Here is a 13,685-nt window from a genome sequence, read left to right as displayed (position 1 = left end):
ATCATGAATTCATCGATTGCTCCTGTCTGCCTCGTTGTTACCACTGTTGTTGCGTTGGTTTGCGTCTGTAATAGGGTGACCATATTTTAGTTTTCAGAAAACAGGACGGGGCGTGGTCTGGGAGGCGTGGTTAAGGGGTTGGGGGCGTGGTTGGGGTAAATGCATAAAAAAAAACTTGACAAATGCATTCACAACCTTGCAACTATGTTATTGTACTTTAATACATAAAGTAATACATCCTTTCCATTCAATGTTTGGACCACAACAATAGAATAGGCCTACTATTAAAAAAAAAGTTTAGCTTAACACCTTTTACATGACACTATTTCTTTTCATGGCCATAGGTTAAAAAACTACCACTAAAATAAAAAATCTACTACACTATTTCAGTAAAAAAAAAAAAAATTCAATCCTCCTGATGTTCTCTTGTAGCCTATAATTTCTTTATGTGGGCTTCTAGATCGCTAGCACCTTTATTTGACACTGACACGTAACGTTACGTGCCAGCTTTGCAGTTCAAGCATTCTGCTTTACACGGATCCCGACCGAAACGAAAACACGGTAATTTTCTCTGTAAATCATCTGTGAATTTACATTTGGGCTTTTTTTTTAACACTGTTAGCTACTTACATATAAACTGAAGCGTCGACCGTCGAGTCCTGGTCGAGTCACGCTGCTAAAATTGAAATTCTGTGTCTGTGAACTTAAAGTCCGCCTACTTTGATTTGATTGGTCATTTCAAATATTCTGACATTGACGAGCAGTGTGACAGACCAATGAGGCTGAGATGAACAGTGAACACACACACACACAGGCCTCTGTATTCTGACGTGCGCTCTGCTTGCCGCTGCGGATTGAGGAACGCGCTGATTATAACAAGACGGGGCGAAGCCGAAGTCGGTTTCATATGTTTTGTGTGCAAAGGCAAGCATGTATTTAAAGTACACGCTTAATGGCCCAATGAAAAATAATGAAAACCAGGACATTTTAACCACTTTACAAAAAACAGACAGGACAGCCAGGACAGGACGTGAAAACAGGACATGTCCTGGGAAAACAGGACGGTTGGTCACCCTAGTCTGTAAGCTTCGTATATCTTTCTGTTTTGAATCATTATTTACTATCATTCCTTGTTGTTTATCTAAATCGTTACTGCTAGCACAACACGCTAGTAATTCGCTAGCCTGTTAGCGTGCCAACCATGCGCTCTTTATTTATTTTTTCTCTTGCGCGCTCACACCTTTTTAAAGTTTTAAAGAGTTCATCAAACAACTGTGGTGAGTAGGACCAGTCAACGAACACGGTGAGTCATGTCATATTCTCCTCTTATTGTCACTTGCACTTCATGTAACATGTATAGCATAGCCTTCTCTGTCAGCACAGAATTTACATGTGATAAATGCAGGGAGATAGTCAGGCTGGCGGAGAAGATTTCAGAACTAGAGACACGCATCCAAACTTTAATCGAGGTTAATTTAAGAGTGAAAGGGCTTTAGATACTGCTTTGGATGCGACTAGCTTAGTGAACTCTGTACATTGTTCGGTTCCGGCTGTAGTAGATCCCGTGCAGCAGGGCAATCTGGTGATGGTGAGACGCACGCTATAGTCGCGGGACAAAACAACAAACACTAAACAGGTTCTCCCCTCTCAGTGAAACACCCACTGTGAATCCTGTTGAATGTGCCCTAGTTATTGGCGATTCTATTACACAGAACGTGAAAATAGAGACACCAGCCACCATAGTCACATGTTTGCTGGGAGCCAGAGCACCTGACATCAAAGCAAATTTAAAAGTGCTGGCTAATGCTAATCGTAAATTCTCTAAGATTATTATTCACGTTGGCACTAATGATGTTCGACTCCGCCAGTCGGAGATCACTAAAATCAACGTTAAAGAGGTGTGTGAACTCGCAAGTACGATGTCAGGCACTGTAATTTGCTCTGGCCCCCTTCCTGTTCGCAGAAGTGATGAGATACTTAGTAGACTGTCCTCACTCAATGGCTGGCTGTCTAAGTGGTGTCCGCAAAATAATATAGAATTCATAGACAATTGGAAAAGTTTTTGGGGCAGACCTGACCTGTTGAAAAGAGATGGTATTCAGCCCTCCAGGGATGGTGTTGCTCTTCTCTCTAGTAATATGGCACATAGTCTTAGAGCTCAAACATGAATTGAGGCTCAGGTCAGGAAGTAGACAGACTGGCTAAACCGACCGTCTGCTAGCTGTCTCACGTCAACAAGGTCAGATAAATCCCATCACACAGAGCTAGATATCTTTCACCTAGATATCATCATATAGAGACTGTGTCTGTTCCCCGAATTAGGACATACAAAAAACTTCCAAACCCATCTAAGGGTAAAAATTTAATTGATGTTCAACAAATAAAAAACAGATATAATACAAATGATAAAGCTTGGGTTTCTGAACATTCGATCCCTAACTTCAAAATCACTTATTGTTAATGATGTGATTACAGACTATAACCTAGATGTGCTGTGTTTGACAGAAACCTGGCTAAAACCAAATGATTACATGACTTTAAATGAGTCCACCTCCGTGTTACAAATATGTTAGACAGATCACTTCTGCCACTAAAGATTGCTTTATTAATAATATTCCTGATCAGTTTAATTTTCAATCAGGATTTAGACCGTACCATAGTACTGAGACAGCTCTGACTCAGATTTGAGTCACAAATGATTTGCTCTTATCATCCGATCGTGGTTGTATCTCTCTATTAGTGTTACTGGATCTTAGTGCTGCATTTGACACTATTGACCACAACATTATTTTAAATAGATTCGAAAATTATGTTGGCATTAGTGGAATTGCATTAGCATAGTTTAAATCATACTTATCTGACCGTTATCAGTTTGTAGCAGTAAATGAAGAGATGTCATATTGATCACAAGTTCAGTATGGTGTACCACAAGGCTCAGTACTAGGACCGTTGCTGTGAACTCTGTACATGCTACCCTTGGGAGATATCATTAGGAAGCATGGCATTAGTTTTCACTGTTAAGCTGATGATACGCAGCTCTATATTTCTTCACACCCTGACAAAACTTACCAATTCACAAAATTAACGGAATGCATAGCTGATATAAAAAACTGGATGACTAGCAACGTCCTACTACTTAATTCTGAAACAACAGAGATTCTAATTATTGTACAAAAAACTTCCTCACGTAATAATCTAGTATACTGTCTAACACTTGATGGCTGCTCTGTCAAGTCCTCGTCGTCGGTTAGGAACCTGGGTGTGCTCTTTGATACCAATCTTTCATTTGAAAGTCACGTGTCTAGCATCTGTAAAACCGCATTTTTTCATCTTAAAAATCTAATCTAATCTAAATTACGTCATATGCTCTCAATGACAAATGCAGAACAATTAGTTCATGCATTCATGACATCAAGGCTAGATTATTGTAATGCTATTATGGGTGGTTGCACTGCACGCTTAATAAACAAACTACAGCTGGTCCAAAATGCAGCAGCTCGAGTTCTTACCAGAACCAGGAAGTATGACCATATTAGCCCGGTTCTGTCAACACTCCATTGGCTCCCTATTAAACATTGTATCAATTTTAAAATATTGCTGATCACTTACAAAGCACTAAATGGTTTAGCTCCCCAGTACTTGAGCGAGCTCTTAACGCATTATTGTCCTATTGCGATCTCAAAATTCCAGCCAGTTGATAATACCTAGAATATCAAAATCGATTGCTGGCGGTATATCCTTTTCCTATTTAGCACCAAAACTTTGGAACAATCTTCCTAACATTGTCCGGGAAGTAGACACATTCTGTCAGTTCAAATCTAGACTAAAAAACACATATCTTTGGCCTAGCATACACAAAACACATTATAGACTTCTATAATTCAATGTTAGGCTACATAGTTTAGGTCAGCCGGGACCGGGAACACACCCCATAAATCCTGATGTAATTGTTACATCATAAGAAGGATGGTGTCTATGCTAATATTAGTCTCTCTGTTTATCCAAGGTTTACCGCAGTCCGCTGGATCCAGGCCGTATCCAGATCTGATGAAGGACCTGCGCCTGGACACAATGACAACGCAATCCTGAAGTGTCAACCAGTCCCTCCCCGTTTACTGAAGTCAGCCAGAGCCCGGCCGTATCCAGATCAGATGGTGGACCTGTGCCTGGACCCATCCATGACACATCCCTGAAGTGCCAGCCTCATCAGCCCTGTTAAGGCCTCATCGACACGACAGCCATTGGCACTGATCCTCAACAAACTCGTCTACATACCGGCGTGATAACTCCGACTTTCAACCAGATGGAACTGGATAAATATTCTGAATGTTCTGATCCAATCTGACTTCTGACCTGTAATGCTGCCTGGATCATAATCATACCACTGTTCGCTCGTTAGCGAGAGGAGAACTGGCCCCCGACTGAGCCTGGGTTCTCCCAAGGTTTTTTTTCTGCATTCTGTCACCTGATGGAGTTTTAGTTCCTTGCCACTGTTGCCTTGGCTTTTGGCTTGCTTAGTTGGGGACATTTCATATTCAACATTATTATTATCTGCCTTACTTAAGGTGGACGATGATGCAATTTTCTTCTAGAAACAAACTTTGTTGTATTATTTTCATGTTATCACTGTGAAGCTGCTTTGATACAATCTGTATTGTAAAAAGCACTATATAAATAAAGGTGACCTGACTTGACTTCAGAAGTCTGACTCAAAATGAGTCAATAATGGGAGATCCTTTCAGTGCATGTGACTGATGACGCTGAATGTAAGTTACTAATGTAAACCATATTTAGGTCACAAGTGTTAGCTGATTGTGAACTAAATCTGCTGTCAAAAGGGCAAGCTGTTTAAGCCCATTGTATTAAATGCTTGGTAGGTTTTAAAGTTTTAGGCAAAAACTAAGCATAAATAACACAAATGAATGCCAGTGCATCTTCCCCGCTGCTGTAGCAGTTTCAAGTGATGTAAAGCTAATATGTTTGGATAGCGTTCTTCTTAAAATGTTAACACATTTTGCCCTATTTGGCGTATGTTTTCTTAAAGATCAATACATATTTAGTGTCTGTATAATCTTCCTTACTGACAAGTGCATAATTCATAATGATGTCAGACTGAGATAACCTATTTCAGCTCTATCTGTGTTACTAGTACTTTATACATATATTATTACATCTAGAGTACCAAGTGACCAACAATTTGGAAATTGTTTTAAGAGTAGTAATTTGTCCTATTACCATGATAACCATAGAATCCCAGGGTTCCCCCTAATTTAACCCATGGTTATGAGGTGAGGATAGTTGTGTCACTTACTTTAGCAGTACACAGCCACTGCCTGACGGTGGCGCTGTCCAGAACACCTGTATCCTGGTCCTCCTGCGAGGGGAACTTTCTGTCACTGCTGGAGGGCAGTTTGTCATAAACTGTGTGTCTTCCTCGTCGATTATCTGTAGAGTGCACAAACCCATACTCATTACAAATGTGTACAAATTATTTATTTTCTAAGATTTCTTATTTATGTTTAAAAAAATCCAGTTTTGTGGAATTGCACACAGGCCATGCGGAATAAACAAATTAAATACTTTTTTTCTCTGTTGGTGTTTCATTTTTAAATTTTTATTTTTAAAATTAATTCTGTTAGTTAAAAAAAAAAAAAAAAAAAAATTAATTATTAGCTTTTCATCAATTTACTAACCTGCAGTTCCTTCCCAAACCCTAGTTTGGAAAACCCTGACGTAATGTAATTGTCACGGTTTAGTTCCAATAAAGACGAAGAAGGATTAAGAAGCAAAAGTCTTTAATATAGTAAAGCAAACACAGGTAGATGCAAAGGTAATGGCAAACTAAACAGCACGTAGACACAAACAATACCGGACAAAGAAGGAAACAAACTGAGGTACTTAACCCTTGTATGGTGTTCGGGTCTGTTGGACCCGTTTTCATTTTTTATCAAAAGAAAAATGATACAATTAATTATTTTTTCAAACTGAGACTCATTGGCCTTGGCTCATTTTCTGTGAGGAATATATATCAGAACACATTTTTAATGAAAACACACTGTACACCCCCCCTACACATTTATATTACACACAGGATGTTCGGGTCCACTGGACCCGGGGCTAATAAAAGTGTGGAAATTGTAGGTCCTGTGTACCTTTACTCTGTCCTCCTTCTGTCAGGGCCTGCTGTTAGTGTGTGTATGTTCTTGTATATGGTTTATGAGGACACAAATGTGTATAATGACATGGGTATTACAACGTAAACATGGTTTATGACGACATCTGTGTCCTCATACTAAAACATACTAAATGGTGTTTTTTGAAATTCAAAAAATGGCAAAAGTTTTCTGTGATTGGTAGGTTTAGTGGTAGGGTTAGTGTAGGGGGATATATTATACAGATTATACATTAGAAAAACCATTATGCCTATGGAGAGTGACCGTACACCACATATCCAAGTGTGTGTGTGTGTGTGTGTGTGTGTGTGTGTGCGTGTGTATGTGTGTGTGTGTGTGTGTGTGGGTGTGTGTTTTGTGTGTGTCTGTGTGTGTGTTGTGGGTGTGTGTATGTGTCTGCATGAGTGTGTGTGTGCGTGCGTGTGAGAGAGAGATTGTGTGTAAGTGTGAAAGAGTGCAAGAGTGAGTTTTGTGCTTCTACTCCTGCCATTCCCACACGAGGTTGCAATTCTTAAATGTGATCTAACAAAGGTAAAGAGAAAATATTGACCATATATGCTGTTTATATTGCTTGTAATTGGGATGAAGTAAACATCTGTTGAGTATTTTAACATAACATTTTTGATTGTGTTGAATCAAAAACCCAAAAATGCAGCGGGTCCACCAGACCCACGAACACTGGCTGAGTAACAAAAATATGAACACCACACAAGGGTTAAATTCCCCTTGTAGTCAATAATTGTATCCCTTAAAACTCATCTTTGATCACCAAAATGACATATTTAAAAGTGTTTTCCCTGAATTGATTTTTTTTCTTAATGCCTATAAAAATAGCTTGAATGTAACTCTACACCTTTGCCTCATTTAGTATATGCGGTTCTATGAATATGCAAATTAGCCCCGCCTCCACTCTCTCACACCAGCTCAGAGATCCACTCGTTGACAATCACGCATTTTTGAGACTCTTTGGTTCACTGCAGTTTTAAAGAGAAAATACTCAGCAATGGTGTTGACTTATGAATTTGCACATGGTATATCTTAAATATTAAAAACATCACATAGACGTATAATCGACATTAAAAGCTTGATTTTCACCACACGGGGACTTTAAATCTCTCTCTCTTTCTTAGCGTTATTCCCGCTCATTTGCAGGGTCCGCTTGTCAGGTTTAGTCTAGAAGTAGAGTCGGATTCAAATGCGAGTGAAACAAGTTTATTGAAATAATATCCAATGTAGTGAGAAACAGAGTTCAAGTCCGAAGAAAGGTTGGTCTGCGGTACAGAGCGGCGCAGGGACGCAATGGGCAACTATCCACCGTGGAATTCCTCGGGGACGAGCCGGGATCCAGGAACAGACACTCCAAACAGGAAACACAGAGACAAAAAACCAGGGACACGAACAGGACCGGACTAGACCACAAAAACCCAACAACCTGACAACAAAGGATGGAAATCACAGGCATTAAATAGCTGAGCTAGATGAGCTGCAGCTGGCGCTGAAGTGATCAGACAATCAGCAGACACACCCACAAGCAATCACACACACACACCCACCCACCCACACAGGACAGAGAATAGTCACTGAATCCATGAACCGTGACAATACCCCTCCTCCTAGGAGCGCCTCCTGGCGTTGCTCTGGGGATGAAACCCTGAAGATAGACTGACACTCGCCCCCAATAAGCAACAAAATTATCTCCAGAATTTGGAAACAAATTGGGGACCCCTGTCAGAGGCCACATCCATCGGGAGGCCATGTAATTGAAAGATGTGGTCCACGACAGCAACCGCTGTCTCCTTGGCAGACGGTAATTTGGGCCAGGGGATGAAATGAGCCGCCTACTAGGACCAGTCCACTTCAGTCAAAACGACCGTATTGCCCTGGGAGGACGGGAGGGCAATAACAAAATCTAGAACCATCCTTCTTCCCCACAAAAAATAACCCTTCCCCCGCTGGAGAAGAGGAAGGACGGATGAACCCAGCTGTTAGAGAATCAGAAATGTATTTCTCCATGGCCTCCCTTTCTGGAGCAGAAAGTGAGTATAACTTGCCCTTAGGTGGAGACGTACCTGGCAGTAGATCTATAGCACAGTAATAGGGACGATGTGGAGGAAGAGAAGCAGCCCGGGACTTACTGAACACTTCCTTCAAGTCGAAATACTCTTCAGGCACGGTTGACAGATTCACCGGCTTATCCTGCAACAAACAACAAGACACCGACGAACAAGCAGACACAAGACTGGAAGCAGAACATTGATCACTCCAGGCCGAGGTGGAACTGTGGCCCTAGTCAATTCAGGGATTGTGCCGAAGCAACCAAGGGTGGCCCAGAACTATGGATGCCGATGGAGCTATAAATTATAGTTCTTCAGTGTGATTTCCAGACGGGATGAGGGTGATCAGACTGGTGGTGTAAGTGATGGCAGGGAGTTCTTGTCTGTTAAGTGCACTGACGGATATCGGGTGAGTGAGTGGAGTTATGGGAATCCGAAGGTGTTGTGCCAGGGTGAAGTCCATGAAATTACCTTCAGCTCCTGAATCCAGCAGAGCCTGGCAATGATGAACCTCTGGTTGCCCATTGCAGTCTTACCGGGAGGAGAGTAATCGATGAGGCTTTTTCCATGGTTAATCCGCCCGACAGTAACCTCAGTGCAACTGCTGGGCTTGATCTTTTACTAGACAATCCACCAGGAAATGTCCAGCTCCTCCACAGTATAAACAAAGTCCTCTCGCTCTCCGCCGTTCTCTCTCCTCCCGGGAAATGCCCATGCAGGAACATGTCCCACTGCGCCTCCTTGTTCCATTTGCACTCTGCCGCCAATGTCTGGAATTCGATGGAATAATCAGAGACGGGTCTGTTGTTCTGACGGAGGTCGGCGAGCACGCGGGCCACCTTGCAACCCGCCTCATTTCCTCAGAGAGTGCATGGAATGAGGAGCAGCAAGGGTGTTGATTAGACCACACCGCCGTTCCCCATTGAGCCGCGCGCCCTGATAACAGCGTTATGACGAACGCCACCTTAGACTCTTTGGTGGAAAATGTCTGTGGCTGGAGAGAAAAGAACAGAGAACATTTAGTTAAAAATGCTCTGCAATAGTTGGGCTCACCCGTGTAACACTCTGGTGTGGGTACGCGCGGCTCAGGCTGACGATCGGTAGTAGGTAGTAGGGGGGAAATGAAAGCTTTAGCATAAGTTCTGCCAGGAAGACTCAATTACTATGTCACTTATTACCTTCACATCTATCCAATCATGTCCTAATACTTGCTGTATAAAAGATCGGTACTTACACATGTTTGAGTTCGCAGACACTGACGCAAACAATTACCTCCACCCTCCCCATCACCACCAGGATGGTCCTGTCCATACCTCCCGGGGGGGTCGGCTGTGCCCCTGCCTTCATCTTCAGGCAGGAAATGCAGATACGCTACCCTCGGATTATGCACTACGGACGGGGCCTACGCCAAAGAACTTTATAAATAATTGCTTGCTGGGCTGTCAATAAATGAATGCTTTGTTACATCATTCTATCTCCCGAGTCTTTCTGGTAGAACTGGCGGTGGGGCTGGCGCAGTGGGAACAGTTAGTTGACGAAGGTGAGCTCGGACACCTGCGCCATCAAGACCTGTACCGCATGACCTGTGGCCGCCATCTGTTTTTCTTGACGATCAATGCATGAATTGCTGCGGGATAGAAATTCCTGCAGAGTCTCCTCTCTCGCTGAATCCATTTGTGGTCAGATCGTTCTGTCAGGTTTAGTCTAGAAGTAGAGTCGGATTCAAATGCGAGTGAAACAAGTTTATTGAAACACCCACATGATTTGGCACAGGTTTTACTTCAGATGCCCTTCCTGTCACAACCCAGCACTGGGACACATTCACATTCACACTCACACACTCATACAAACAATTTGTCATATCCAATCCACCTAACCTGCATGTCTTTGGGGAGAAACCAGAGCACCCGGAGGAAACCAACGCTGACACGAAAAAAACATGCAAACTCCACATAGAAAGGCCTCCAGGCTCAGTCAGGGCTCGAACCGGGGACCTTCTTGCTGTGAGGCAACAGTTCTACCCACTGAGCCACCATGCAACCCACGTTAAATTAATCATATAGTGGTGGGAAACTATAACAAAGTAAACGGGAAACTAATGAAATTCAAACTAAAAGTCTGTTAAAGTGGGAAACTATATAACAAAGTAAACGGGAAACTAATGAAATTCAAACTAAAAGTCCATGAAAACTAAACTAAAGACACACATAATAGAGTAACTGTTCCATTATCGGAGAGCAGCAGACAGCCCGCAAGTCCGCAGTGAAGGTGTGGCGATGTCTGACCCAGGTGGAACAGGTGGAGCGGACGATATGAGGGAGCCCGACGAATAAATGATTAAAAGATTAAAAATGAAACTTTTTTTTTTTTTTTTTTTTTTTTAACGAAAAACAAATAAATGAGCCGTTTTCTCATTTTCTACTTTCAATTTTAAATCCAAAAAAGAATGAACACGGATACCTTTCATTGACTGAAATACAACTTAAAATAAAATCTGTGCTAGTTGGGTACAATAAACAGTAAATATAAGGTGAACATTGTCAACAATTGCTTTATCTATCAGTTGTTGCTCCTTTTTTGTAATCATTATGACTGTTTAGAGACCAACTCTATCAACAGCTGTCAGTTACAATAGTTTTTTTTTTATGGTATTGGTAGGTGGGTTTTTTCCCCGCTTTTTTCATCCCAGTGCAACAATTTCAACCCAGTGCAACTAGGCCCGTAGGAATTTGCTGATCAGATATAAAGTTGTTCATGCCTTGTATTCTCTGAAAATATTCACTCACATTGCGAAAAGAACCAAAGGGTTGTCTAAAATCTTAAAATCAGCCGTGGGAAATAAACACATATTTGTGTACGTATGTGCTTCCGTCTCTATGACTCCTCAGAAGCATCCTGTAGTATCTTTAACTGTGAAAAGCGTTTGGGTGAACTTTGACCTCCACTGCCCTGACCTCCACTATTTGGGTGACTGCTGGGGAGCAAGCTGTCACAGCTGAGCCAATGAAATATATTGTCAAACTAAACTTTCCGGCCAAACAAACCGGTCAAATGCTTTTAGAGCAACAGAGCATGATGGCATTAATTTTAAGCAACATTGAAGTTTTTGTGAAACTGAAGTTGTGACCGACATTACTTCAATATTGTGACATTTCTGAGAGAAACGGAATACCGAATAATAAAAAAATAGTTGGCAGGGCCTGATTTTATTATACCATTTGTTTGGATCTTTTTTTTTTTTTTTTTTACTTTCTTGTAGCAGACTAGCAGTTAGAGTGTAGTGGTTAAAAGATATTCGGCCCAAGCCATCAGAGAATCAAAGCCATTCAAGAGAAAAAACAAATTTTCACATTTTGATAAAAAGGTAACAAATACAAGCATTCCTTTTGGTTATGTAAATCATTAGAGAAAAAGCTGAGCACAATCACTGACACATCAACAACTTATTTATGTAATCCAGCAGAATGAAAGTCTGTGTTTTTCCTCAGACAGCCTTGCTAAAAAATTGACAAATATATATATATATATATTTTTTCAGCTAGCTCAGGCATCCTCTTATTAATCTATAACCATCCAGATAGGAAATGTACTGGTGGCGGTATATTCTTTTTCTTGCAACACTTCTCATTTATTTTGACCTTAACAGTAAACATTTCTTGTTTTTTCTGCCTCATACACCTTCTTTGTGGATTTAGAGTTTTGCTACAGGTTTCTGGGTAAGATAATAGTTAATGTGTTTGTGTTATGCACACGGGTAGAGGATCAAAATGCAGTTCTATTTGAGGGTAATCCAGAATCATAATCCAAAATACAGGCAAGGATCAGAACCACAGGGCAAACAATCCAAACAATCAAAGGGCAGAAAACACAGGGCAAACAGGGAAAATCCAAGAAACCAGGCACGAGACTCAAACCAAATATGGGAAACCAAAGACAGAATGTTCAGAATTGTAGTGTAACACTAGACAAGACTTTTCAGAGAATGATTGAATAAACCAGGTATATATAAGCTGTGTCCCAATTCAGGGGCTGCATCCTTTGAAGGCCGCGTGCTTCGAAGGACGCACCGAGACTCATTTAAAGGGGAAAGTATAGCCGATTGCGTAACCGCAGCGCAACGAAGGCTGTCCCAATTCGAAGCTCCTTCGAAGGCTCCTTCAAAATGCGGCCTGCAAATGCGTCCTTCTTTTCCTGTGAATGCAGGATACATCAGAAGGATCCTTTGGAGCCTTGCCTACCCCAGAATGCATTGCGCGCCGGAGACAAATTACCAGATTACACTTTTAAATGTAAGTATTGGGTTTCAATTAAGGGGTTTGTAAGTATTTGAGTAATCTAATGCATCTAATGATAAAAATGAAAGAAAAAAATATGTAATACAATAAAGGTTCAAATGCTGACTTATATGTTACCAGTATGTGATTTTACATAGGCTAGTTTATACTATTTAGACTTTATTATGTACATACATTGACCATGGTGAACATTTTTAGATAGGTTTTCAACCCTGTTTTGTTTTTAGGTTATATATACAAATGTTACTGCCGCTCGTCACAACGGCTGTCACCAGTTGCTAGACGACAAAACCAGACTGTCCCATTGAACAACTCCCAAGACACAGCTAGCAACAATTTGTTAATGTGACAATACATTTTGTTAGTTTCATTTTCCAAATAACCAGTGGTGGAATGTAACAACATACATTTACTCTTGATTAAAGTATAAATTTGAAGTACTTTAGATTGTTATTCAACTCCACTTCATCTCAGAGGCAAATATTGTACTTTTTATGAAAAACTGACTCTTTACACATGGATATTAGATTTTGATATTAGATATTGTTTTAAAAAATATGAACAGTATACTGTATAATAGAAACACTAAAAATATGTCTTATATATCAGGGATAGGCAACGTTCGGTCCTGCAGAGTTTAGCTCATAGGACGATTTTGAATGTTAAAATACTTTATGGTTTGATTTTTGAGTATGTGAGTTGATTTATTTTATTCTTCCCTCTTTCTGAGAGCATCTGAGTGACATGGCAGCCCACGCCTGAGTCAGCCCTAGAAACCTATTGGTAAAAAGTGGAAATATGCACTCATCCCAGATGATGTCCCTTCGGCAGAGGCCTTACCAGGGTCTCTATTGTGTGTGCAGCACCACCAGGGTCTCCTCCTCAGCTCAATAAAAGTCTACTTTTTTTTTTTAATCTGTTTTATGTATACTGTTAATTTAAATGTTTGTTTTGTTTTTCTTATCTTAAACGTAACTTATATTGTAAATAGTTGTAAAAAGTAATGCAAGTAAAAATGTATAGAACAATTAATTTTGTATCAAATGTACAAACTAATTGACAAGACAAAAATAAATGTACAGAATAATTTTAAATAAGTAATAGTTAATAGTAATAGTTATAGATAAATAAGTTATAACTTGTATTACAAAAATAAACAATGC

General features: G+C 40.6%; 1 protein-coding gene across 1 annotated transcript in view; it reads right to left on the bottom strand.

The window, feature by feature from the left end:
- Positions 1-13,685, bottom strand: part of spon1a (spondin 1a) — a 338,352-nt gene that overhangs the window by 283,816 nt on the left and 40,851 nt on the right. The window contains exon 3 of the mRNA XM_084124751.1: positions 5,312-5,445. Within this exon, the coding sequence (XP_083980877.1) occupies positions 5,312-5,445 (134 nt within the window). The remainder of the gene's footprint in view (positions 1-5,311; positions 5,446-13,685) is intronic.

Source organism: Abramis brama, assembly GCF_963993115.1.
Source record: "Abramis brama genome assembly, chromosome: 9".
Taxonomy (NCBI): Eukaryota; Metazoa; Chordata; class Actinopteri; order Cypriniformes; family Leuciscidae; genus Abramis; species Abramis brama.
This window is presented reverse-complemented; position numbering and strand designations above follow the sequence as displayed.